The sequence below is a fragment of the Ictalurus furcatus genome, chromosome 16 (genome assembly GCF_023375685.1).
Source record: "Ictalurus furcatus strain D&B chromosome 16, Billie_1.0, whole genome shotgun sequence".
Lineage (NCBI taxonomy): Eukaryota > Metazoa > Chordata > Actinopteri > Siluriformes > Ictaluridae > Ictalurus > Ictalurus furcatus.
This window is the reverse complement of record NC_071270.1, coordinates 19,650,595-19,675,219: the sequence shown is the minus strand read 5'-3', so window position 1 is coordinate 19,675,219 and position 24,625 is coordinate 19,650,595. Positions and strand designations below refer to the sequence as shown.

The 24,625-nt window shown below is 38.3% G+C and overlaps 1 protein-coding gene across 1 annotated transcript in view; it reads right to left on the bottom strand.

The window, feature by feature from the left end:
- Positions 1–31: 31 nt before the first annotated feature.
- snx30 (sorting nexin family member 30) overlaps positions 32–24,625 on the bottom strand; it is a 32,179-nt gene continuing 7,585 nt past the window's right edge. Inside the window, exons 2-9 of the mRNA XM_053645701.1 lie at positions 18,167–18,355; positions 16,412–16,522; positions 15,957–16,115; positions 13,629–13,818; positions 12,198–12,397; positions 10,536–10,622; positions 6,646–6,798; positions 32–4,584 (exon numbers count right to left, since the gene is read on the bottom strand). Of these exons, the coding sequence (XP_053501676.1) occupies positions 4,513–4,584; positions 6,646–6,798; positions 10,536–10,622; positions 12,198–12,397; positions 13,629–13,818; positions 15,957–16,115; positions 16,412–16,522; positions 18,167–18,355 (1,161 nt within the window). The 3' untranslated portion in view covers positions 32–4,512. The remainder of the gene's footprint in view (positions 4,585–6,645; positions 6,799–10,535; positions 10,623–12,197; positions 12,398–13,628; positions 13,819–15,956; positions 16,116–16,411; positions 16,523–18,166; positions 18,356–24,625) is intronic.

Sequence of the window (24,625 nt, the reverse complement as noted above, 5' to 3'; positions counted from 1 at the left end):
TATACACACACACATACACACACTATCCAAAAAGCATTAACACAATCCTTTTTAATTGGTCCAATATTTAAAATATGTTTGTTAAAGATATAGTTTCAAAACATCAATGTAATTTTCCTGCATTTGAAACAATGACATTTACATTAATGTTACAGTAAACAATTTACACAAAGGAAAATTAGCAGAGAAGTGAGGGCTAAAAACCTTTTTGGTCTATAAATTAAATTAATATTACAAAATATTTCACTGCCATATTTAACTTCTCCCCCTCAACCTCACACTGACTTTCAGACTCTCTTAAGCACAAGCCAGTTTTTCAAAGCAGATTCATTTTAACATTACAAAAAAAAAGGCAATTCACACTGACAAATGCTATTTACAATCAAACACACCTCATCGACGGCTCTATTAATATACACTGCCTTCTGACTCAAGCAAGAGGAAAAAAAAATAAAGAAAGCTTATGTTGTTGCTCATGAAAACTGATAAACATCCCCCGTGTCCATCCATCGTAATAAAAGAAATTCAGTTGGTCGATTTACATAGGCCTAGTGTATTAATCACCAAATAAATTCATTTTCACAAAGTCACACACAACTCAGTGTAGGGTAGCTGCCTTAATTATCACACAAATGCTTCACAGAACTTTTAGAGAGATTAAGAGAAAGCAGAAGGATTTGGTTACGAGTGGAAATTAAAACTTGGGAGTGTCTTTTTATATTGCGCCAGCAAAACACGCACACACTCAGTCTGTCTCAGTTATTTTTCACATACAATAGTGATTTCAAATCCACTGATCAAACCATTCTTAAAGGAAAATTCCACCTTGAGCAGCTTGCATATTAGTCGTTATAATTAACTTGCAATCCTCAATAGAGTACAAGATTTTTTTCATGAAATTCTGAGTTGGCTTTTTTAGTTTAATCTTTATTCATCAACATTTTGGTTTATGTTAACTTTGTTTCCTACATTACCCACAATGCCGTTTGTTTACCTGCTGATATTGCTGCCAATGGACTGTAGCCCTCATGTCATCTTTACCTAAAGAGTGCAAAGTAGTGGCGCTTTAGTTATTTAGTCCGTTTAGCTCGCTCACCTCCTCAGCTGTACACTCTGGTCAAATAGATCAGCTTCCAAAACTTCACCTAATATTGAAGTGAACACCATTATGCTTGTCATCTGGTAGATTGCCAACTAGCCGAGTCATAATTCAACAGAACTGCTTCATGTAGCTGCATTCCATTCTGTCCAACATTTGTTGTCTCCACCCCTACTTAAGGTGAGTTAGCTAAGAAGCTCTTGCTCTTTTGGTTCTAGGAGATAAAACAGCAAAACCTGGCAATTATTGCTCGTGTTTTTGATTGTTGAATTTTTTTTTGCGCCATTGTAACTGCACTAGCAGTGTCTCCATGTGATGTCAAGAGCAGCACATGACTGCTAACTTCTCATGACTACAGCATCAAATTAGCAACAGAATCACAAATATTTTACTATAAACCTATTCGATGCATTTCAGGATGGAGTTTTCCTTAAAGAGCTGTCCATAGAGCAAAGTGGTAAACAACAGGATTATCATTTAGCAGATGGTACCAGAGCTGCACATTTCTATTGATCATACCACGGTTATTAACTTTATCTCACCATTGTATTTATTTTATCATCAATGGTTAACCTGCAATCCCACCCGTGACGCTGCAAATCTTAAAGATTTACAAATAAACGCCTTAAAGGACCCCTAATAGGCACTCCTCAGAATGAAACAATAGAAGAAAAAAAACTGACGGGATATAAAGTCTTTAAACCACGTTCCAATGAGATGAGTGCAATTTCTTAAAACAAATACATCAGCTAATTTTTTTATAGTTAACATTACAGCAGTCTGATCCATTTCTCCATTACACGTTGTAATCTCAATTGCAGATTTGAACACAGAATTTGCTTTCCCTTAAAAATACACAATAGAATAAGAATCTGTGAGAATCTATGACAACAGCAATACCTTATTAGTTTTGGACAACAGCAGGCCTGTTAGCAGCTACAAGAGAGACAACCCCAGACCCAATAGAGTACTGAGACATGACTGGCACGGCCTGTAGCTTAAGTTGTGAATAACACATGCAGCTAATTAGATTCTCAGTGGTGTGTAGCTGGGTGGGCAGAAATGAATGTACACGGTCACCCTTAATACACCATATTGAGACTGCTGGTGTATCAAAGTTTATAACAGTGAAGTGTAGTGTGTATAAACTTTCTAGCTTTCAAACTTTAACTAATGAATCTGTGTGTACATAGTGAAGGTAAACGTTTCCAGAGACCGACACTGAGAACATCCGGTTCTCCATTACAAACAGTACACTTAAATGGAGTGCAGGTATAATTTTTGAGTAACACTTTACTTGTGTTTATAAGGCTACATGACAAGTGTATATAAATCCATCATAGCAACTAACATAAACCTATGTCAAAATGTATAAAGGCTTAATCCAGCATGCAACAGCTTTCAAAAAGACCATATCCAGTTCATATCCAAATTGACATAAGGTAGTGTTAAGACTTGACATAAAACAATATAAACATTTATAAAGGCTGGATATATAAATTGCATATCCGATATGCAACAGCTGTCATAAAGACAGCTAAAGTCTTTGTCCACTTTGATGTCCAATTGATATAAGGTTATGACTTGCATTAGAATACCATGGCACATGACTATGTACTTTAATGTACTCCTGGTATGTCAAAGTCACATATGTCTGCCTATGATATCTTTAAGTCAGTCATAGTCTTACTTTGTCCATTCTGATGTCCCAGTTAACACAGTAGTGTTATGACTTGACAAAGGAATATAAATACTCAAAGGCTTAATCCATTATGCAACAGCTGTCAAGAAGATTGTCCATTTTGATGTCCAATTGACATAAGATTGTGATATGACTTGCATTAGAATGCCATGAAAGTCGACTCTATTCGGTACTATATACTGGTGTACTTCTGGTATGTCAAAGTCACATACGTCTGGCCTCAAAGTGTCATAACATCTTAGATTGATCTATGAAGGGTTAGAACGGCATGACAGTAACTCATTGTGCTTTTGGTATGTCAGAGTCATATTAGTCAGTATGGAAAGTACCACATGACTTGAACTAAGCCCTTATGGCAATTTACACCTGTTGGAAAAAGCCTTAATAAAAAGTAGGGTTATACCAGCGGTCATGAAGTGCTTATGTACCTTTAAATCAATAATTGACCAAGACATTCAAAACAACTTAACACCAGTGGAAACGAGCGTTTATACATTTTTATGCAAGTTTATGCTAGTTGCCTTGAAGTGCTTATGTAGATGTCATTCATGTAGACCTATAAACACTATCCCTAGGTAAAGTATTATCAAGTTCTCTTTTCTGTTTTTGCTCCACAACAGTTTTATCTACAATAACAATACACCAAATTATCTTAAAGTTCCAGGCTTCTAAACAATAACTCAATCTCATTCAAGCACCTGCTTAGAAAAGAATATTAATACAATGTGTTTAAATGCCAGAGCAATTCCTAATGACTACTTATTAACATTAATACTGCCTAAATGCTTAGATTATAGACAAAAAAATTCTAAGATCTATTGTTTCATGTCCTGCTGAAAAATGACATTATGATTAAAAAGACATTGCTCCCCGAGTGGTCAGAATTTCCTTTCATATTCTGAGCAGCTTTCATTTGAAAGCGACCTTTAATTTAAACACAACAACCTGTGTGAAGCTAGGCTCAACCATCTGAAGTGATTATGAAAAGCGTTTGAACATAAATATTTAATGAGGTCTTGTAGGGCTGAGAAGACAACCTTGATTCAGAGTCAACAACCAAAACTAAATAAATCAGAAATTTAATAAAGTGGATACGATCTCTTGCCTTTTCACAGCATCAGATCTATAGTGTTCCTGAAACATCACAAAGAAACAAACAAACGAAAACACATCAAACTTTGGTGAGAGGAATGTGGACAATCCTTGGCCTGTCTCTTTATGGTCACAATGCGCAGCACAAGGACAACAACAGTGAGGCAGCGATAAAAGGGAACCATGCTGAGGGCAAGCAGAATTTATAGAAAATCATTGGCAAATGGCAAGTGTAGCTTGCTGTACTTCTCTTTTTCTGTCCGCAATAGTTCAGAGGAGAATTCCAGGTCATTCTGTGGGTTGTCTCACTGTGCTTCGGTGGAACACAAAATTGCATGTTCTTCCAGGCCAGAGGGGAGAAGGAGGTGCTTGGATGGGATCTCATAAATATAAAAGAAAAAAAAAAAAGGAAAAGGGAGGGGAAAAAAAACAAACAAAAAAAAACACACTTTACAAATCCGAATGCAACAAAATATCGTATGGTCTTTGTGTAGCCCATCCTCTTGCTCCCCAAAACTGTTGGGTCCCCAATGGCCAAAATACATGAGGACATGTCGCCATGATTTCATACTGATCTCAGCAGGTCACAACCCCGAGAGCAGGTGACACCTACACACGCTCAGTTCGTCTCTGCTTTCGCTTCCTGTTTGTCCTGTAAGAGTGGAATGAGGGACTCCCATGCTGCAAGGCACTGCAGAGCGGACACAGAGCACAAGCAGCTGTTAACATCTGGCCATTCTACAGTAAAAACCTTTTCTTTTCATTTCTTTTTTGTTTTTAAACAGGAAGCTTGTCGTTAAGCAGACAATTTTATTTGTATTTTATGCTATGCAATCTTAGCCTCAGCACTTTCATTACATGAAGCAAAAAGCTTGTTTGTTTTTTTCTTTAGAGGCGATAAATAATGAGGAAACCATTCAAAAAGAGGCCATCCTATGGAAAAAGGTGCACAATAGAATCAACGTACATTAAAGTGCCTTGCCATAGATCACCAAAATGTCCTCTGTTGGTGTTAATCTATCCCGACTTATAAAGTGCAATTTATTATACATAGCTATAGCACAAATATCCATTTTCTTAAGACTTAGCAAAGTGCTCCTACACATTCTCCGTGAACTCTGAACAGCAACTTTGCTGATTTCGTTGTGTTAAAGTCCAGCTCTGCCTGTTCAGCTCAGTGCTCTGTACTGTCCTCTTTGGCTGGTGTGTTTGGAATTTTGCGGAGCTGTGTCAGTGTTTGGCCGAGCTGAGGGGCTAAAAGGTGAAAGAACCACACTAAGCATAGCCAAGCTATTTCAGGGCTACAATCAGTGCAGCTGAAGACTGCTCTCAAGCTATTGTGTATACAGACATGATGGATGTATCCTGACACCACAGGCAGAGCAGTGAAACAGGCAGATTCTCTATTCTTGTGCTGAAATGTACATTCATGTAAATTTTGATATGAGAAAAGTGATAGTTTGGTCAAAAATGAAATTTACTAAAATGTAGTCAATCAGTTCGGATAAGTTTGGTGTCCAAAGTTTACATCTTCAGTTTGGTCTGGAACTATGATTAAAGAAAGGTTATAAGCAACAGTTTTGCATCTTGCATGTCTACCACACAATGTGGAAAAACAAAACTTACCTCAAAAGACATTTGGCCTCATTTTTCAATCTTTAATTAAATTGTGTGAAAAAGTTTTCATAGGCCAAACCACAGTAAATATTCCCACCAGTTTTACAAAAAGTTTTGGTAAAACTCCTTTTCGTCATACTGCATGTTGATAAATGCTGGTCAGCCATATGTTACCAAGCTGACTTGTAATTAGCGATGACCACAAAACTGCACAGAAGCGAAAAGGGCAAAATGATGACTAATCGATGAAACTCCAGTAATGCAGCTCAGTCACTGCAGCTCATCTGCTACAACAGGCACAGATGAACTATATCTCCTTTTATAGGGTGCCATTTGTTTTGTCCTAATTTAAAAGCTAGTCTTATTTGTCTTAATTTATGGGTTTGTTTTGGATTGCTTCCTTTCAAGTCATTAATAAGACATGAAAGGGTTTCTGAAAATTTTCACTAAATTCTTGTGTGCAATTGAAACTAATTAGTGATTTAAACTTGACAGCAGAATCTGTGTATAAAATGGCAGTAACACATGGCAATTATAGGATGGATTTGAAGCCTATCAATCAAGGTTCACATTTCTTGCTCCTGCAAACAATTTACAAATAAACTTGTTTGTGTATCCAGCTTGATAAATGAGGCCCATTGTTTGGCTCCAACATAGAATTTGTCTAAAAAACACATTTATTTGTCTTTATAAAACATCCAAGTCAAATTTGAACTACATATCAATCAAATAACATCTAATGTTGGCTTTATAATTTGGAAATCTGACATATACTACCTATGTACTAAGGATGAAAGTTATTCTGACTTTAATCCAGGTTAGAACAGCATTTTTACACAAGGCTGATTTCAACATAAATTAGCAACCGAAAGAATATTTTTCTAGAGGGATTCTAGAGGAATTTAAAAGAATTAAGATTTTCATTTGACTCACCCTTGAAGATAGTGGTGCCATACAGTGACAGAAAAAATACAAGCAAATCTAATTGAGATTATGATCACTTTCAGTGCATAAACTACAAGTACACAGACATCCCTTGATTTTCCTAATCCCCTCCTCCTGCATTTTCCTTCGTTCTGCAATCCACTCACTCATCTGCTCTCTCTTGTATTCTCTCGGTGTCTCCGTCCTTTACCTTTTCATAGTACTGGATGTTTTTGTCCGCCATGCCGGTCAGCAGCTGTCTGAAATCCTGCCGCTTGTTGTTCTGCCAGCGCTCCCAGTCGGCCTTCAGGTCGGCGTTGAAGCATTCCACGCGGTCCTGGCACTTCTCCACGTCTGTGGGCACCTGCATGAGGACACACAGATAACTTTCTACCCTACAGCAAATATCAGCTTGCTTGATTCTGCAGAAAGTTCTGATCACTGGCCTCTTACCATTGTGTAGCAAATATTCTCCATATTTCACCTCAGTACTTTTAAGACGTAAATACTAATACTGTCAGTGAAAAAGTTGGGCAAAGTTATCATGTTCTTGTACAGACAAATAACAGTTAATATATACATTAGGGTCCAAATATAACTTTGCACTGTATGGTTTCTGATAAATGATCACTATAAATAAAACACTCACTATTCAGGGATACATTACTAAAAACTAAGACTAATCAAGGTTACAGCTAGTCCTGGAAATTTAATTATATCTGGCTATTGGCTATTACGATAATATCGCAATATACAGTCCCCTCTGAAAGAAATGGAACAGCAAGGCCAATTTATTTATTTTTTGATGTAGACTAAAGACATTTGGGTTTGAGACTTTGAGATGAGAGTTTAGAATTTTAGCTTTTATTTCCTGGTACTTATATGTAGATGTGATAAACAACATTTTGTATCAGACCACACAATTTGTAGGCAAGCAAAAATATTGGAATATGTGACTGACAGGTGTTTATTGTTACCCAGGTGTGTCCTGTTAGATTGACTGTTTAAACAATAAATAGCTCTGAACATCTACTCCTGGTTTTAGCCTTCAGTTTCACCTGTGAAGACTGCATTTGTTGTTAAAAGGGATAAGCCAACATGAAGACCAGAAAGCTGTTTATGGGAGACAAGCAAGCCATTTTGAAGCTGAGAAAAGAGGGAAAATCAATCAATCAGAGGCATTCTACAAACATTGAGCATAGATAATACAACAATTTTGAATGTCCTGAAAAAGAAAGAAACCACTGGTGTACTGAGCAACAGCCACTGAATGGGTCAGCCAAGGAAAACAACAGCAGCTGATGACAGAAACATTGTGAGAGGAAAACCCAAAAACAACAGTCAGTGACATCACCAACAACCTCCACAGGGCAGGGGTGAAGGTATCACAATCCACCGTTCGAAGAAGAGAGCATAGAAGAAATATAGAGGCCATATCACAAGATGCAGACCACTCAACAGCAGTAAGAATCCGAAAGCCAGGCTGGAATTCACAAAGAAATACAGAGATGAGACACAAAAGTCCTGGATCCAAGATGAACCTCTACCAAAGTGATGGAAAGGCCAAGTTGTGGAGGAAGAAAGGATTTGCTCATGATCCAAAACATACAAACTCATCCATGAACCACAGTGGAGGTAGTGTTAGGGAAACCAACAATTTGGTGATGACAGTTATTGCAAGCATGGGATATGCAACCAAATATTAAATGTTATTTACTTTAATTTACATAAAGACAAAGAATCTTTTCCTATAGTTTTGCTCGCCTAAAACTGGGTGGTCTGATAAAAAAGGTTCTTTGTTTTATGTAGGTTAACGCCTCTAGCTGTAAATACCAGGAAATAAAAGCTGAAATCCTAAACTCTTGTCTCATATCAATTTCTTTAATGTCAAACCCAAATATCTTTGGTGTATAGCACAAACTTTACCGGTCCAATAGTTTCAGGGGGAGGTGTACAGTTTAAACATCATGATACACTTTTCTGAGACTGTATTATCAGATGCCACTGCTTTTATAACCTTGTTGGTGTAAAACTGACTGAATATTAAAATAGATTTTGGTTTCAGTTGTGTTATAGTCTCTGCTGTTCCATGTTAAACACTTACATTTAAAAAAATAATAATAATTTCCTATTGTGGCTCCACTAGTTTGCTGGCACTGTTAACAAAACTTCATCAAAATTCAATATTGGGCTATGCAGTACGTATTTTGATGTCTTTGCAATATGATAGTTTTGCCATTTTCCACAGCACTGTTGAATTTTCACTTCGGATTGGTCAGAAGGTGTTGATTCATTTTCTATAACAGCGCCTCTCACAACAGTGACCGCTACAAGGTGAATATTGCAATGGACTCATTCTAATCATTATTATAGTATGTGTAGTGTGTGTATATATATATATATATATATATATATATATATATATATATATATATATATATATATATATATATATATATACACATATACATATACATACATACACACACACACACATACATGGTGAGGTTTTCTGTAGTAAGTAGACTTTAAAGTTTATGGAAGGAATCAGTGTCAGTGTTTTGTAATAGTCAGAGGTAAAGCTACAACTTTAAGTTTTCCAACACAGGAATATCCTCAGGACAGAGGGCTTTGTGGTTTCTCTGTGATATGACAAGCTGCACTTTTTGTCTTGACTTCAAGAGATAGAGATTACAGAGGTTGGTGAGGGATTGACTGTTTATAGCTGCTATGACATACAGTGATCAGCCAGAACATTAAAACCACCCACCTAATAGTGTGTTTCACCAGTTGTCCTTCTTCGGAGCACTTTTGGTAGGTACTAACCACTACACAAAACCTGCTGCTTTGGAAATGCTCTAACGCTGGCCACACACTTGAAGATTTTAAGCCCGATGCACCCTTCCCAACAATTGGAGGTGTGGCTCGATTCAAGGCTTATCGCTACCAACTTTTTGTCCAAAAAATCCTCGGTTGTGTGGTGTCATTACAATTATTTTACTGCTTTGGATCGAGTCGGAGCCTCCCCGATTCCAAATCTCTTGAACGGGCTGCCGGAGGCGGGATACCCGCAGTAGCCAATGAGAGCGAGCAAGCGTCACTAACCAGGTGTTGCGTGCTTTTATGGCAGAAACATGGCAGCCACAAACATGGAGTATGGTAACACAACAGAGACAACCCAAGAATTTTTTTGTAGTATGCTGAGCCTAGGATGCTGCACACTCTGGTTCTTGAGAGAGAGAGAGAGAGAGAGAGAGAGAGAGAGAGAGAGAGAGTGTGTGCTAAATAACTTTCTACTGTGTGAATGAGGTGGGTGATATTCCGCTAATAAACAAAATGAAGTGTGAGTGATATTGTCTTCTGAGGTCACAGTTGATAAAACATGAGTTTGTGTGAAATCGTTACTACAATAGATAGGTATGCGGTCTCGCAGTCTGGCCAAATCGTCTAGTGTGTGCGTTCTGAGGATTATAATGTTAAAAATTGGTTGAAACAGTCTTTATGTCTGTGCTCTCCCATGGTTTTAAAATCGGTTAAGAATAAAAAAAAAAATCGTATAATGTGTCCATGGCATAACCCAGTCATCTAGCCATCTCAAACTGGTCCTTGTCAATGTCGCTCAGATCCTTACGCTTGCCCATTTTTCCTGCTTCCAACACATCAACTTTGAGAACTGACTGTTCACTTGCTGCCTAATATATCCCACCCCTTGAGGTACCATTGCAACAATATAATCAATGTTATTCACTTCACCATGTTATGACTGATTGGTGCATGTGATAACAGGAACCAACTTGTTTCGTGGATTAAAAATAACTATTAACAGATTCAAAAATATCACGTCGTTCTTTAATAAATAAAAATTTGCTAACGTTTGCAAAATGCTGTGGTGTAAGAGGCATAAAACTCTTTGGGATGTGCTGTTATTGAAAAATAATCAACTTCAGAGTGGTAACAGTAAATTTGCTTCTGGTCACCTCACACCTATAACAGCACCAGGTCAAGTTTTATTTCTGACATGTCATCTACCCCTTAAATGTCATACATTATGATTTTATTTTTTAATCATACTTTAATAATTAAAAAAAAAAAGCTTCTTACTGTTGTCCTCTTTTCCTCACGGAATGCTACAGCCTCCAGTTTGGCCTCGTACTCAGCCTGGACTTGGTCCCTCTTCTTCAAAACATTCTGCAAATTAAGAGTAACAATGTGATTGAAACACTGTGTCTAAACTTCATAAAGAACCTTCCAACTGTCCATAAATTAGGTTATAAAACCAAGACACCATTATACTATGAGTCATAGCTGTCTGAAATTAGTTCACAGCTCAGCGTTTGGCATCACTGCACTTGCACACACTGATGCAGCTCCAATATGGAAGCTATTAAAACAGCTTTGCATAAACGGTGGCCTGAAGTGTGTGCTTGGGAACTCCAGGGAGAAGAATGATGGCCCTGGAGATTGGAAAAGTTAACAACATGCAGTCAGCATCAGAGAAGCGCTGAGCCTCTGGGTCTATTCTCATCAGACCACTGTCAGCTGAAGGATATACGCTTTTCCTTCCTTTTTGAAAACTGAAGATGTTTTTACTGTTGAATCTGCAATACAATCACTGCTGCAAGGCAATAATTTACCATTTAGTAAAGCCAGAATATCTGGTCGTGACATCAGTCCTACGGTAAGCCCAATGTTTTGCAAAAAATAATGATCACTGGTGTATTTCCTGTACAGTCTGCATTTTTATTAAAATGATATTAACCACACGTTCTCTATCTTGTTATTTTTTTCTCAAAGCAGAGACGCGCCATACAAATGCATGCATGCATTCATTTTCACAGATAATGTCTATTATATTATCATATTATATGCAATTACATTTTATATGAAAACACAGCTCCATTCTTTCTGGTGCAACACTTCCTTTCTCTTTCTCTGGCTCTTGCCCAAAAGGAAAGTGAAGGCTTCATCGTCTACTGAGGTTCAGATTTTTGTGACATGTATGTATGCAAGTGACTGGAAACACTCCAGGAGGTTCGAGAGCAGAGATCAGCACACAGACAGAAATCTGACAGGTCTTGGCAATATGCAGCGATTCCATGACAAAGCATGTGACATGAGTTACAGCTCTGCAGCTATACTGTTATTTACCCTCCTGTCAGATTAGCAACTGATAAAATCTTGACGACCGCTTGTTTTCTACGTACATGCACAACACTAAGCCACCATTTCACTGACAGTACGATGTCTGAATTGAGATTTTCTCAATTCTGTGCAAATTACGTACAAGTTCAAATGACTGGCCTCATTGACGGCCTGGAGCAATCCTACGGTAAGTGTTGTCCAACAGTTCTTCACTTCCCCACTCACAAATTTAGTTCCTACCTGCATGTAGTTCTCTTTTATTGTTTGACATGCAAATATGGAAGAAAAATTTATAATCATGGTGACAGTCTTGACATCCTCCTCTAAGCATACAGTCTGGCAGACGCGTTTCCATTTGGATACACATTTTTGTTCACCATGCAATCTTTATTAGGATTTATGAGCCAAGAAAAACATAGATCAAGTTTTTTAGCTCAGACCAAACCCCCTGAAAAGCTCCCTGTTTTAAACCCAACATTCTCCAAAACTACCATTACTATCTGGCTGTTCTTCAAAGACAGTGGAAAGTCCATTAACCCTTACACATCCCCAAAATAACAATAACACCACCACCACCATTATGCAAAACGCCACACACAAAATGTCTGACAGGCAGCCTACCTTCATGGATTCAATATAGAGAACGTATTCTCGCAGGACAGGCAGGAATTCATCACTCATGTCCTCTGTGAGTTCCTCCAGAGCGCTGCAGCAGTTACCCACACAGCCTGCTACGCCGTCCAGCGGCTCCTGGAGCTCCTGCTCAGAGGAGGCCCATGAGGAGTAGAGCGGCCCATACTCTCTCAGCTCCACCAGGTACTCTATGGAGAAATATGCAGGATAGGAATGCTGTTTAAATTGGGTTTTATTTTGTATTGTATAGTCTAAGTAAAGGAGCCGTTTGTAATTTTTAGAGCCTTCTGCTACCTAAGATGCACACTGCAGCTGAAATTAGAACATTGACTAGGTTTACATGCACATCAATATTAATCGGAATTTGGCAATGTTGTAATTAGTATTGAGTCTGTAAACACCGCAATCTGATTGCCTAATAGACAATATTCTGATTCCCACCCCTGGAATATGCCCGTTTTAATCGGAAATTTGTTGCATGTAAACAGCTTGTTCAGAAAATCCACTGAAAGGAGATATAGGCACATGCTCAGTCCGCAAGGAATTGTGAGTGGCAACGGCAGCATCTTGAATCTCCTGGGAAACAGACAGCAGGAAAGAAAAAGCACATGTGTAGATCGGCATACTTACAACAACCACGTATATAGGAATATTTTAATGCCTGTATGCATATAAACATCATATTCAGGAATATGGCTGCAACCCGAATATAGCCCTTAAACGCAATTTGATGTGCATGTAAATGCAGTCAGTGTCAAAACTTTGCTTTCCCCGAAACTGACTCTATCTACATGTTGAAAGTACATATATTTCGCAGGTTGCCTTTTAAGGAAAGGGGGCAGAGCTGAGCTGGGGGAGGAACTCATTTCTGGGACAGAAAATGTAAACAGAAACCTGGTATGATCAAATTAGCTATAAGCAATTGCACAGTGAAACTGTGAAGCACAGTTCTCTAAGGAGTCTTTGAAACTGTTCGATTATTACTAGTCTAGAAAGATTTTTAAACACTTTTGCAGTCCTACTTCTTCCTACTGAATATTTCGATATCTGTACACATATAAACATCATATTCAGGAATATGGCTGCAGCCCGAATATAGACCTTAAACACAATTTAAACCCAGCGTAAGGTGATTATCGGTATACACAGTACATTTGAAAACCTGACTGGTCCATTGTTACTCACAGAAACAAATAACTGACTGGATGTTAAAATCGAGTGTTAAACTGAAGCATTTTAAGATAGTTTTTTGGGTTTAAGCATCTAAGATAGCATAAATGCATTCACTCTCACTACTTACTGCTGCTATTAAGTTATTTCACAATGAAATGCTTGGTCATCAACATTCTGAAATCTGGAATGCCAGTGTTTTCTCCTACAGATCTTCGAAAGAGAGTGGTCATTGTAGCCCTTACTTACCCGACTGCTCTTTGATGATCCTCTGTGCTATCCTGTCGATGGTGCCTAATTTCTGTGTGAACATGTCCAGATAGTCGCCCATTGTGGCAAACTCTATCGGCCGCGCTCTCAACTTGTAGCCACCAGTCACATACTTCACAGACTCACCCATCTTGGACAGCAGAGCCAGGCCTTGCCTTTTATTCAAATCCTATAACACAAACATAAAACAGCTCATACCGAACATTCTTACAACATCAACTCAGCAAAAAAAAGAAACGTCCCTTTTTCAGGAGACTGCATTTAAAATTTTGTCAAATGCAAATAAGCTTTACAGATCTTTATTGGAAAGGGTTTAAACAATGTTTTCATGCTTGTTCGATGAACCATAAACAATTATTGCACATGCACCTGTGGAACAGTCCTCAAAACAGGAACAGTTTACAGGTAGGAGGCAATTAAGGTCACATTTACAATAACTTAGGACACTAAAGAGACCTTTCTATTGACTCTGAAAAACACCAGAAGAAAGATGCCTAGGGTTCCTGCTCACCTGCGTGAACATGCCATAGACCTGCTGCAGGGAGGCATGAGGACTGCAGATGTGGCCAGAGCAATAAACTATAATGTCTGTAATGTAAGACGCATAAGATGGTGCTACAGACAGGAAGGACAGCTGATCGTCCTTGCAGTGGAAAATTACATGTAACCATGTGTCCCCCGAGACGTGATCGAGGACTTGTAAATGCCTTGGTGGACTCTTGTTCAGTTGTTGAATCTTTTTATGTTAATACAAATATTTACACATGTTAAGACCTTTGCTGTAAATAAAAAAAAGGGTCAGCCATGATACAGCATCCCTGGAGCAGAGAGGGTTAAGGGCCTTGCTCAAGGGCCCAACAGTGGCAGCCTGGCGGTGCTGGGGCTTGAACCCCCAACCTTCTGATCAGTAACCCAGAGCCTTAACCATTGAGAACATGAGAGGATGTTTCTTTTTTGTTGATTTTACAGTTGTACAAGAGTAATCATTTATCGTTCCACTATCCAGGTCTCCTACGAGTCTGGTTCTTCTCAAATGTCCTAATAAGTAAGACTATGTCTATTGTTAAAACCAACACACAAAATCTAATTAGCTGATATTATACCAACAGACATAAACTCCAGTTGTCTTGCTGGGACTTGTTTTGAAAGCTTGTGCACTCCATGAAACACTTGCAATGCATGGCAAGTCTTGTTAATAAGCATGGCTGGCCATCTTTGAAAAGTTTATAAGAATGATTATATAAAAATCCCATGATCAGTAATAAAACACACATTAGTGATCTGACCAATGACACGAGTGGCGTTTGTATACCAACGTACAGCCGCAAGCCACATCATCATGACAAACTTCATTACTAATAATGAGCCCTAAACAGCTGCAGCTAAAGAGCTACATAAGAGCTGTTTTATGAGTTAATCACAAAGCAAGAATATGTGACAATCTTTTTGTCTACAGGGATCCTCAAGTTAAATTGAATATTTTATGGCTTTTTCCAATATCATTTAAAATGTGTAAAAATAAATAAATAAATAAATAAAAAATCTATTAAATACAGAACCACAGCAGCTTCACATCATTAATGATGTGTTGGTGTACACAGCATTAATCAGCAAAAATATCTGTTCTTCTTCAGCCACTTTGACATGTGACGTGTCTCTGTGTTTGCTCCCTCAACAGCATATAGAATATTAGGCTCACCATCTTAGGAATGTTTGTAGCATAAAATCAAAGAGCATGTAAATTTAAATTAAATGTTACTCATTAATCATCTAATGAAGTATGCAGCAATGACCGATATAACCTTTGGGCCAGTAGAACATTTCCCTGCCATAAAAAATTCATTTAGTCTCACTCCGAGAGCTTTGATCAAACGTCCAGGAAATGGAAAATGTGACCCATTAACATCCTTACAAGACTAGCAAACCAAACCAATGTGGTTAAAAAGTCAGGTATAAAGAGGAGTTTAAACAATCCTATCAGGACACCAATGCAAATGCAAATGGATGCAAATAGCTGTAGTACTGGTGTGTCATTTTTTAAATTTTATTTGTTTCTTTGCCAATAAACTTGTCCATCAAACAAAGAGTTATTGTGAGTTAGAATATGAAGCTGTTACTTTGTCTGAGCCCTCATTTGCTATTCTGTACACATTTCTGGAGAGTTGAATGCAGAAAACATGATATAACATGTGAAAACTGTTTTCTCAGTCTCATGCTAGCTGCCATGCTAAGAACATTGACAGTCTCTCTCTCACACACACACACACACACACACACACACACACACACACACACACACACACTAACCTTGGCAGACAGGAAAACATTGAAGTGCTCGTTGAAGGAAAGGACAGGGTGATCGGCAACCCGTTTCAGGAACTTATCCAGAGCTTTTCTTCTCGTCTCGACAAATTCCTCTGAAAAACGATCCACCACTCCTTTCATCACAAATTTCTCAGGTAGCGGCTTTGGACGCAACAGTAAAAACACACCGAGAATGAAAGACAAAAGTTATAGTCAGCTAAAATTTGACAATTTCAGCCCCTGTACACTTGAATTAATTATCCCCTGGAATTAACATGCTTTATAAAAAGTATAGGGCTAACATATTCGCAGCTGAAAATAATACCCATATTCTGCTATTTGAGGGTTTTTTTGGTACAAGTTCCATAATAACTAAAATGAAATAAGCTTCATTCGGGTTAATATACTGTGCTGGCTGGAAGATTGATTAGATAATTTCTATTTGAGGCTCTACCTACTGGAATAAGGTGGGTTGGTTGGCTGTCCTCTAGCTTGTTCCTCAGCCAATCAAAGTCCTGGTAGCGCCGCCGCACTGAATATTCAGGGAGGTCAAACTCTGTTCTGGTGGTCTATGGATTAAATAAACAAACAAACAAACAAATAAACAAACAAACAAACTGTCACATGACCTTTTTCAGTAGGTTTACTGGTATACTGCTAAGCTTCTGTACAGGTATGAGTGTCAATTATTTACTTTTGCCACTCACTGATATGTAATATTGGATCATTTTCCTCAATAAATAGATGACCAAGTATAATATTTTTCTCTCATTTGTTTAATTAGGTTCTCTTTGTCTACTTTTAAGACGTGTGTGAAAATCTGATATTTATGCAGATATAGAGAAAATTCTAAAGGGTTCACAAACTTTCAAGCACTATTGTAGATCCCGTTATTTTAAGGAGTGGTATGTTTCAAAACGGCGTTTAAACCTGATCCTGAAGTGTTTAAATCCTCTTATACTACAGCAATTTTCCAGTGAATCATTTTATTAATTAAAGCTTAGTTACAGTTAATGTTAGGGGAATGTAGTTGCTGTTACCAGTCATCCCCTTCTATAAAAAGTCCCTTACAGACCATTACAAAGTGCTGACAGTAGAGACTCCTTACATAACTGTTATATACATATCTCCTTACAGAAATTTTCACAATATAAATGATTATATAGTTTTCTTTGTTAAATAACATGTTACTATCAGAGCTTATAGAAATGAATCAACACTTTGTGTGGTATAACCTTGTATATTATAATGTGAACATAATCAGTGTCAATACTTACAGTATATTCTGTGTAACATCTTAAACATTACTTAGATGCATCTTTTTCCAAACATGCCACTTTTTTAAAACCTGTAATTACAGCTTTAGGGTTGCAGAATGCTGGAAATGGGGAAAAGACGATGGCGCGTCAGTGATGTTTATTTTAGCATCAGTGTCAGGTTTGCGGGACGCCTAAACCAGTATCAAAATTTCTTTACAAAGGCAGAAAGAGCACTAAGTGTTTCTATTTTCTCTCTCTGAATTAGCTGAGCTTTATGTAAATGACCTGTAATGGAGACACAATGCAGCAGTTATCCATTAACCATGGCACTATTTCCACTACCGCTAAAGATTACTGTCTCCGAGAACAAAAAGCAAGCAATCATCCACGGATGAATTCACTGCTAATAGTGTGCCACTAGTAACACGTCTTTAAAATCACCAACAGGATGAAAACAAGCTTTGTTCTGAAAAGTCTTTTTATAGAATACTGAATAAAAAGTGGTCCAAGCACCAGGATCTATAATTGGTAACATGTTCCAACTCAATGATTCAGCTTAATTTAGACTGTATCTGGTTTCAGTGATATTTCATATTAGAGTTAAAATGTGATCACTGTTTTTTTTTCAGTACTTGGAAATCCTTGTAGCTGGCAGAGCACCTGATATTACGACATTTCAATTAGCACTCATCTGTCTGGCAGGGTCACATACTTTGGCTCGTCCTTGTGACGAAGTGAAAAGAAGGTCAAACAAGAACCTGCTTGAGTGAGCAGCATTTCACATAAGGACTATGAGAGAGCTGTAGAAAAATAAAACTACCATCAAGAACACTTATACGATTAATACATTTATAGAATGAGACTGAATATTACCACTAGTAAATGAAATGACCGATCCAGACATAAACTGACTAATTTAGACACAATTATTGATGTCACAGTTGACCCACGAACCTTAGTAGACACTCTGTATGTGATGTAGGTCTCCATGGCAGACACGTGTTTCTTCGGATCATCCACGGTCACAAAAAGATCCCGCGTCTCTCCATCCAGGTCGTCGTCCAGTTGCAGGCGATTTAGCAGAGAGGACGAAGAGGCCGGGCTAGACGTGTCCACTGCATTACCATTTGGGAGACTCAAGTCCTAAAATGCAGCAAAAATAGTGATTAAGTATCATACAGTTAAAACATGAACAGAAGTGACCTATAATAAGCATATTCTATTAAAATACTTATTCTCAGTCAAGAGGAAATCATACCAAGCATTTGTAGCTATGTTTACATCCACGTATTTTGATGCAAACTTTTGGGATATTGCATTAAAAAAAAAAAAAAAAACACGCTGAATGGAAACACCACATGTGAATACAATCTCCAAAATGCACATAAAAGTCTTATGCATTCAATTGAGGCAGATAATTTTTTCCATTTGATAAGAAGTCAAAGAAAGTCATGTGACTTTGCCTCATCAAACCATGTGACTGGATAATTGACTAAGAAAAGTAAAAATGGCAGAGAGTGAGAGCTATGTTTGGAAAACAGATTCCCTGAAAGAGACTATTTTGTTCTCCTGCACAAACAGTGCTTTATTCGCAAATGCACATACAATGCCCTCCACTAATATTGGCACCCTTGGTAAATATGAGCAAAGAAGTCTGTGAAAAATTGTCTTTATTGTTTAACTTTGTGATCTTTTGTTCAAAATATTCACAAAAATACTCTACTCTCATGGATATCAAACAATTGCAAACACAACACCGGTTTATCCGAAAAGAAAAAAAAATTGTTAAATATAGGTGTGCAACAATTATTGGCACTGTTTTAGTCAATAATTTGTGTTAATTCAATTCAATTTTATTTGTATAGCGCTTTTTTACAACAGTCATTGTCTCGAAGCAGCTTTACAGAAATATATAAACACGAGATACAGATTTTAAATGTGTGAATTTATCCCAATTGAGCAAGCTGGTGGCGACGGTGGCAAGGAATAACTCCCTAGGATGTTAAGAGGACGAAACCTTGAGAGGAACCAGACTCAGAAGGGAACCCATCATCATCTGGGCAACAACGGACAGTGTAAAAGCAAAGGAAAGTACATTATGGTTTTATATGAAGTCTGTTTGTTGAACTAGTCCTCCTTTTATTGAGAAAAGAATAAAAAATTCCACTCAAAATCTTTCCTTCTGTGGATGATCTCTCTAGACTTGTACAAAGGAACTACTGCTGTCATCATAAAGACTCTCCTGTGCTCATCCCTGGACTCTTACTCACAATATATTCACAGCCATTGCACGTACTAATCCGATACTGGACTGAAATCCTGAACCAATATTAGATCGGATTTGATTTTACAAACCCGTCCAGTGATGCATTTGATGTCATATTAATCAACTTAACACACTAAGACCATGCACATGAAGAGGGAACAGTAAAGGAAATCAGTATTGTATTCAAATTCACAAACGCCCTTGACTGAAGGACCCGTGAAAATGTACAAAATATGAGTTTTACCTAAACATGTATTGACTGCCCCAACAACTGTCTCTTCTCTGTCCGTGGTCATTCTTATTTTTAAAAAAGCTGAAGTACTCACTTAAGTACACATAAAATCGCTGATTCTGTCTGAAACAGATTGCTCAGAATATAACTGACAATTTGTAATATGCATCATTAACCACAACCCTTGTGTCAATGATACTAAAGAGTAAATGAGTGAAACATGATGCAGTCAGTCTACACTCTATGGCCCTGTCCCAGATGGTGTACTACACCCTGTGGTCCACCTCCAAATCAACACTTTGGCAGCAACATCAAGGTACAGTCGTATAGTAGACAAGGGCTCAAGGGCTTGAGGATTTAAAAGCAAGCATTTGGGACACTCCTCAAGACTTCTTCACATTTCTGAATGTTTGGCATGTGAACTTTCACGATGGCTCGCATTTCAACAATACAAACTCTGTTATTACTCCCTCACGTATCTGTAAGGATAGTTTCAATGTGCTCTGAATGAGAAATAATTAGAAATAATTGGTGCTTAGTGGTAAGCAAGTTTGCCTCACACAACCAGGGTTCGGGGTTTCAAATTCCCGCCTCTGCCCTGTGTGCGCAGAATTTGCATGTTCTCCCCGTGCTTCAGGGGTTTCATCCAGGTACTCCGGTTTCCTCCCCCAGTCCAAAGACATGCGTTGTAGGCTGACTGGCATTTCCAAATTGTCCTTAGTGTGAGAATAAGTGTGTGATTGTGCCCTGCGATGGGCTGGTGGCTCGCTTTGTGTCCCGAGTTCCCTGGGGTAGGCTCCAGGTTCCCCACAACCCTGTGTAGGATAAGAGGTAAATAAAATGGATGGATTTATGGATGGATGGAGTACATACGATGATTGCTAAAAAATTTTACTTTACTTTTCCATTCAATAAAATTCAATGTTCTATGCTGGCCTTGTAAAAGGGTATTTTAAAAAGGTGTATAGAAGGCTCTTGTGAGCACCATTTAGAAAACCAAACTGAGACATGAGACACTCTACGGGTTCACAGACCTCATGGGCATGCTCAAACGAGGACAGAAAGACTGTTAATGTGCCATGTGGGACATGGCAAAAAAAAAAAAAACAACAACTCTGTATATAAGACAGACACGGTCAGCTTAGATTGGAGTCACCTTGATGCTCAGACACTATAACCGCAATGGATCTGGAGCACAACTAAACAGAGTGCACAGCCCAAACCAAAAATCCACAACATTTCTTAGATGTACAAACAGTGTTAAGAGTATGATTTATTGAAATGCTAACCATAACAGGTGGAGAGAAAAAAATCAATGCTTCTGGCTTGAAAGAAGTCCTTTGAGACATTACAAGACTCTGGAATGTATCAAATTTCTGTCAGTCTGGGATAATAGCAGGGCAGTGTGTGTGTTGCAGGTGTTCTATGAAAAGGGATGTGTGTGTGTGTGTGTGTGTGTGTGTGTGTGTGTGTGTGTGTGTGTGTGTGTATTTCATAGGTATGAGAGACACACAACATAACAAGACTACTCTGGCAGGGGTGAACAAATCACTAGCCCGGGACATAAAGACAACCTACGGACAAGTTGGCTAGCAGTCCTGTGTTGTTGTTTTTTCTTCTCTGGTTTAACAAGAAAAAGAAAAAAACCCTAGCTTTTATTTCACATGAACATTTAAACAAAACATGCTTCATGGTGGTGTGACAATTCTTGATGCTATAACTATAGAGCACTGTTCTGAATCCCACTGCCTGATGCACCCCCCCCCCCACCACATATACATACATATATATATACATACATATATACATATAAACACTATATGACAGCTTTTCGCTTTATGCCGATCCATCGCAGCACACAATGGCACACACACCCAGTCACACACTACGGACAATTTAGAGATGCCAATCAGCCTACAGTGCACGTCTTTGAACTCCGGAGGAAACCGGAGTACCCGGAGGAAACAGGGGAGAACATGCAAACTCTTCAATAATGCAGTGTTAAATTCCAGATCACAAACTCTCCTATCTGCTAGAAATTTGATCAAATCAGTACGCTGTAGAGAAAAGATTTCACTAAAGACAAACCGAGGCCTGTAAAATCTTTTGCGTCTTGAAGCAGAGCAAAAAGTTGCTGCAAAAACAAATTTTTCTAGCCAACATCCTCATTTTAAATTCAGTACTTTTGGAAATGGTGACAGCATTTTCCTGACTGCATGCCCACATACAAGAGCTCTGAATCATTTTTTTTTTTTTTCATGCATTAACACTGTCCAGCTGCGGATGTGTTCGAGCCACGGTGCAACAAGATGGAAGTGAAAGTTATTATTAAAACAAATTAAATCTATGAGATGGAATCTCATGTTTTTGTCTTGATCAGGAAGTTGGCTGTGATCCCTTCCTGTCTGATGTCTATATGAAAACCGTTTATATTACACAAAAAAAGGGGGAGTGAGGTCCAGATCGGCAGCATTTTGGAAAGAAAGCTGACTTCTGAGCGCCAAGGCAATTCATCACGTACAATCTGTCTGCAAAAGCACTTCTGATTTAAAAAAAAAATAAAAATGTATTCAGAGTTTGCCTTGAATAATCTACACATCTACTGAACTAAAACAGTGTGTACAGTCTTCATCAGGAAGTAAAACAGGTCAAGATGGCTTATGGTTTCTTCCTTCCTCATGAGTGACCGAGCAGAAAATGCGCTGATGGAGGAAAAGCACCAGGTCAAAGTCTTGAGATGCGGCTTTACGCTTCATTTACCTGTGAAAATAATACAACATAGTTGTGTTGCTTGGATTCATCTCCATGTCATCAACTAGTGATAGAGCTGAACTGTAGAGTGGAAAGATGACTGCCCTTGAAGGGTATAAGGAATAAAACTTCCAGGCGTGCTGTTAAAGGAAAATAATGAACGACAGTGTCGTGTCATGGGGCCTGATGTGAAACACAGCAACAGCACTTTCATTATTGTTTTGTTCCTCTTGTACCACGGCAAGTTGCAAATGATCACAATTGTTTTGTTTATTAAACAACACTCCACATACGCTGCTGTGAAAAACTTTTCTGATTTCTTCTGTTTCTCGTACTAAAGTGTTTCAGAAATTAAAACAAAATCTAAGATAAAACAAAGGCAACCCGAGTAAACACACAATACAGCAAAAAAGTTATCCAATACCAACTGGGCCTCCGTAGTTACTAATTTGTGGGGTTCAGCTGGACTAAACACAACCAGACCTGATTACCTGTTCAATCAAATCAACACTTAAATAGAACTTTTTTAATGAAGTTGGTTAGAAGGTCTTACCCAGTAACACACTGTGCCAAAGTTGAAAGAAATTCCAGAAATGATGTGGAAGAAGGTGATTGAAATACATCAGCCTGGGAAGGGTTACAAAACTATTTCAAAGGCTCTGGGACTCCAAAGAACCACGGTGAGAGCCATTATCTCCAAATGGAAAAATTCGGCACAGTAATGAACCTTCCCAGAAGTGGCTGATCTTCCAAAATTCCTCCAAGAGCACAACAACTACTCATCCAGGAAGTCGCAAAAACCCAAGGACAACATCAAAGGACCTACAGGCCTCTAGTGCAACAATAAAGGTCACTGTTCATGACTCCACTATCAGAAAGACACTGGGCAAAAATGGCATCCATGGAAGAGAGGCGAGGTGAAAACCACTGCTAACCCAGAAGAACATTAAGGCTCATCTGAATTTTTCCAAAACACACCTTGATGAGCTTCAAACCTTTTGGTAGAATGTTCTGTGGATTGAGGAGTCGAAAGTAGAACTTTTGGAAGACAGGGGTCCCGTTACATCTGGCGTAAACCAAACACAGAACTCCACAAAAAGAACATCATACCTACGCTCAAGCATGGTGGTGGAAGTGTGATGGTGTGGGGATGCTTTGCTGCTTCAGGGCCTGGGCAACTTGCAGTAACTGAGGGAAACGTGTATTCTGCTCTCTACCAGAAAATCCTAAAGGAGAATGTCCGGTCTTCAGTCTGTAAGTTGAAACTCAAACGCAACTGGATTATGCAGCAAGACAATGATCCAAAGCATATGAGTAAATCCTAGTCCTAGAAGTAAGTGAAAGACTGATCTCCAGTTATCGGAAGCGTTTGGTTGCATTTATTGCTGCTCAAAGTAGCACAACCAGATTTTAAGTTTAAGGGGGCAATTAGTTTTGGATAGATGTTGGACAACTTTTTTTGCTTCAATAAAAAAAACTATTAAATAAAATCTGTATTATTTGTTTACTCAGGTTGTCTTTGTTTAATGTTGTATTTCATTTGAAGATCTAAAACATGCTTTAAGAAAATGCTGTCATGTCTTTGCCATTTAAAAAAAACACAACTGACAAAATATCTGCAGGTACAGTGCTTCCCACAGGTCTGAAACATGCTTGCGGTGGTAGCCCGTGGAAACCATTACTCGCCAATAGTCTACTCTGTGTTACAAACAATAAATAATGTCCGACTTAACACAATATTTTGATTTATTGAGTATTTATATTGATTTCACATAATATATTTCACAGACCCAACCACCCCCAACCCTCCTCTCCTTCTACCCACATGGGAAGAGTAACACATGGTTTTAAAATAAAAAAAAAAATAAAATAAAAAACCCTTCAGCATGTATAAAGCTGGCACTGTTTGTCAGAGCACTTAATCTTTCTGGGTTTTCCAAAGAAGAGCCTCAGTGCCTTAGTACATAGGAATGCCTTCGGTGCTGGTCCATTTATTGATATTCGCAGACATGCAGCCAGGTGCTCCCCTTTCAAACTGTTTCTCAGGTCAGTTTTGACCTGAAAAACAGATGAAAAACGGGCAATTGGCTTTAAATTAACTATACAGAAATTAGATACAAAATACATTTAGTGCTGAAAGAAAGATAAAATTCACTTACCCTCT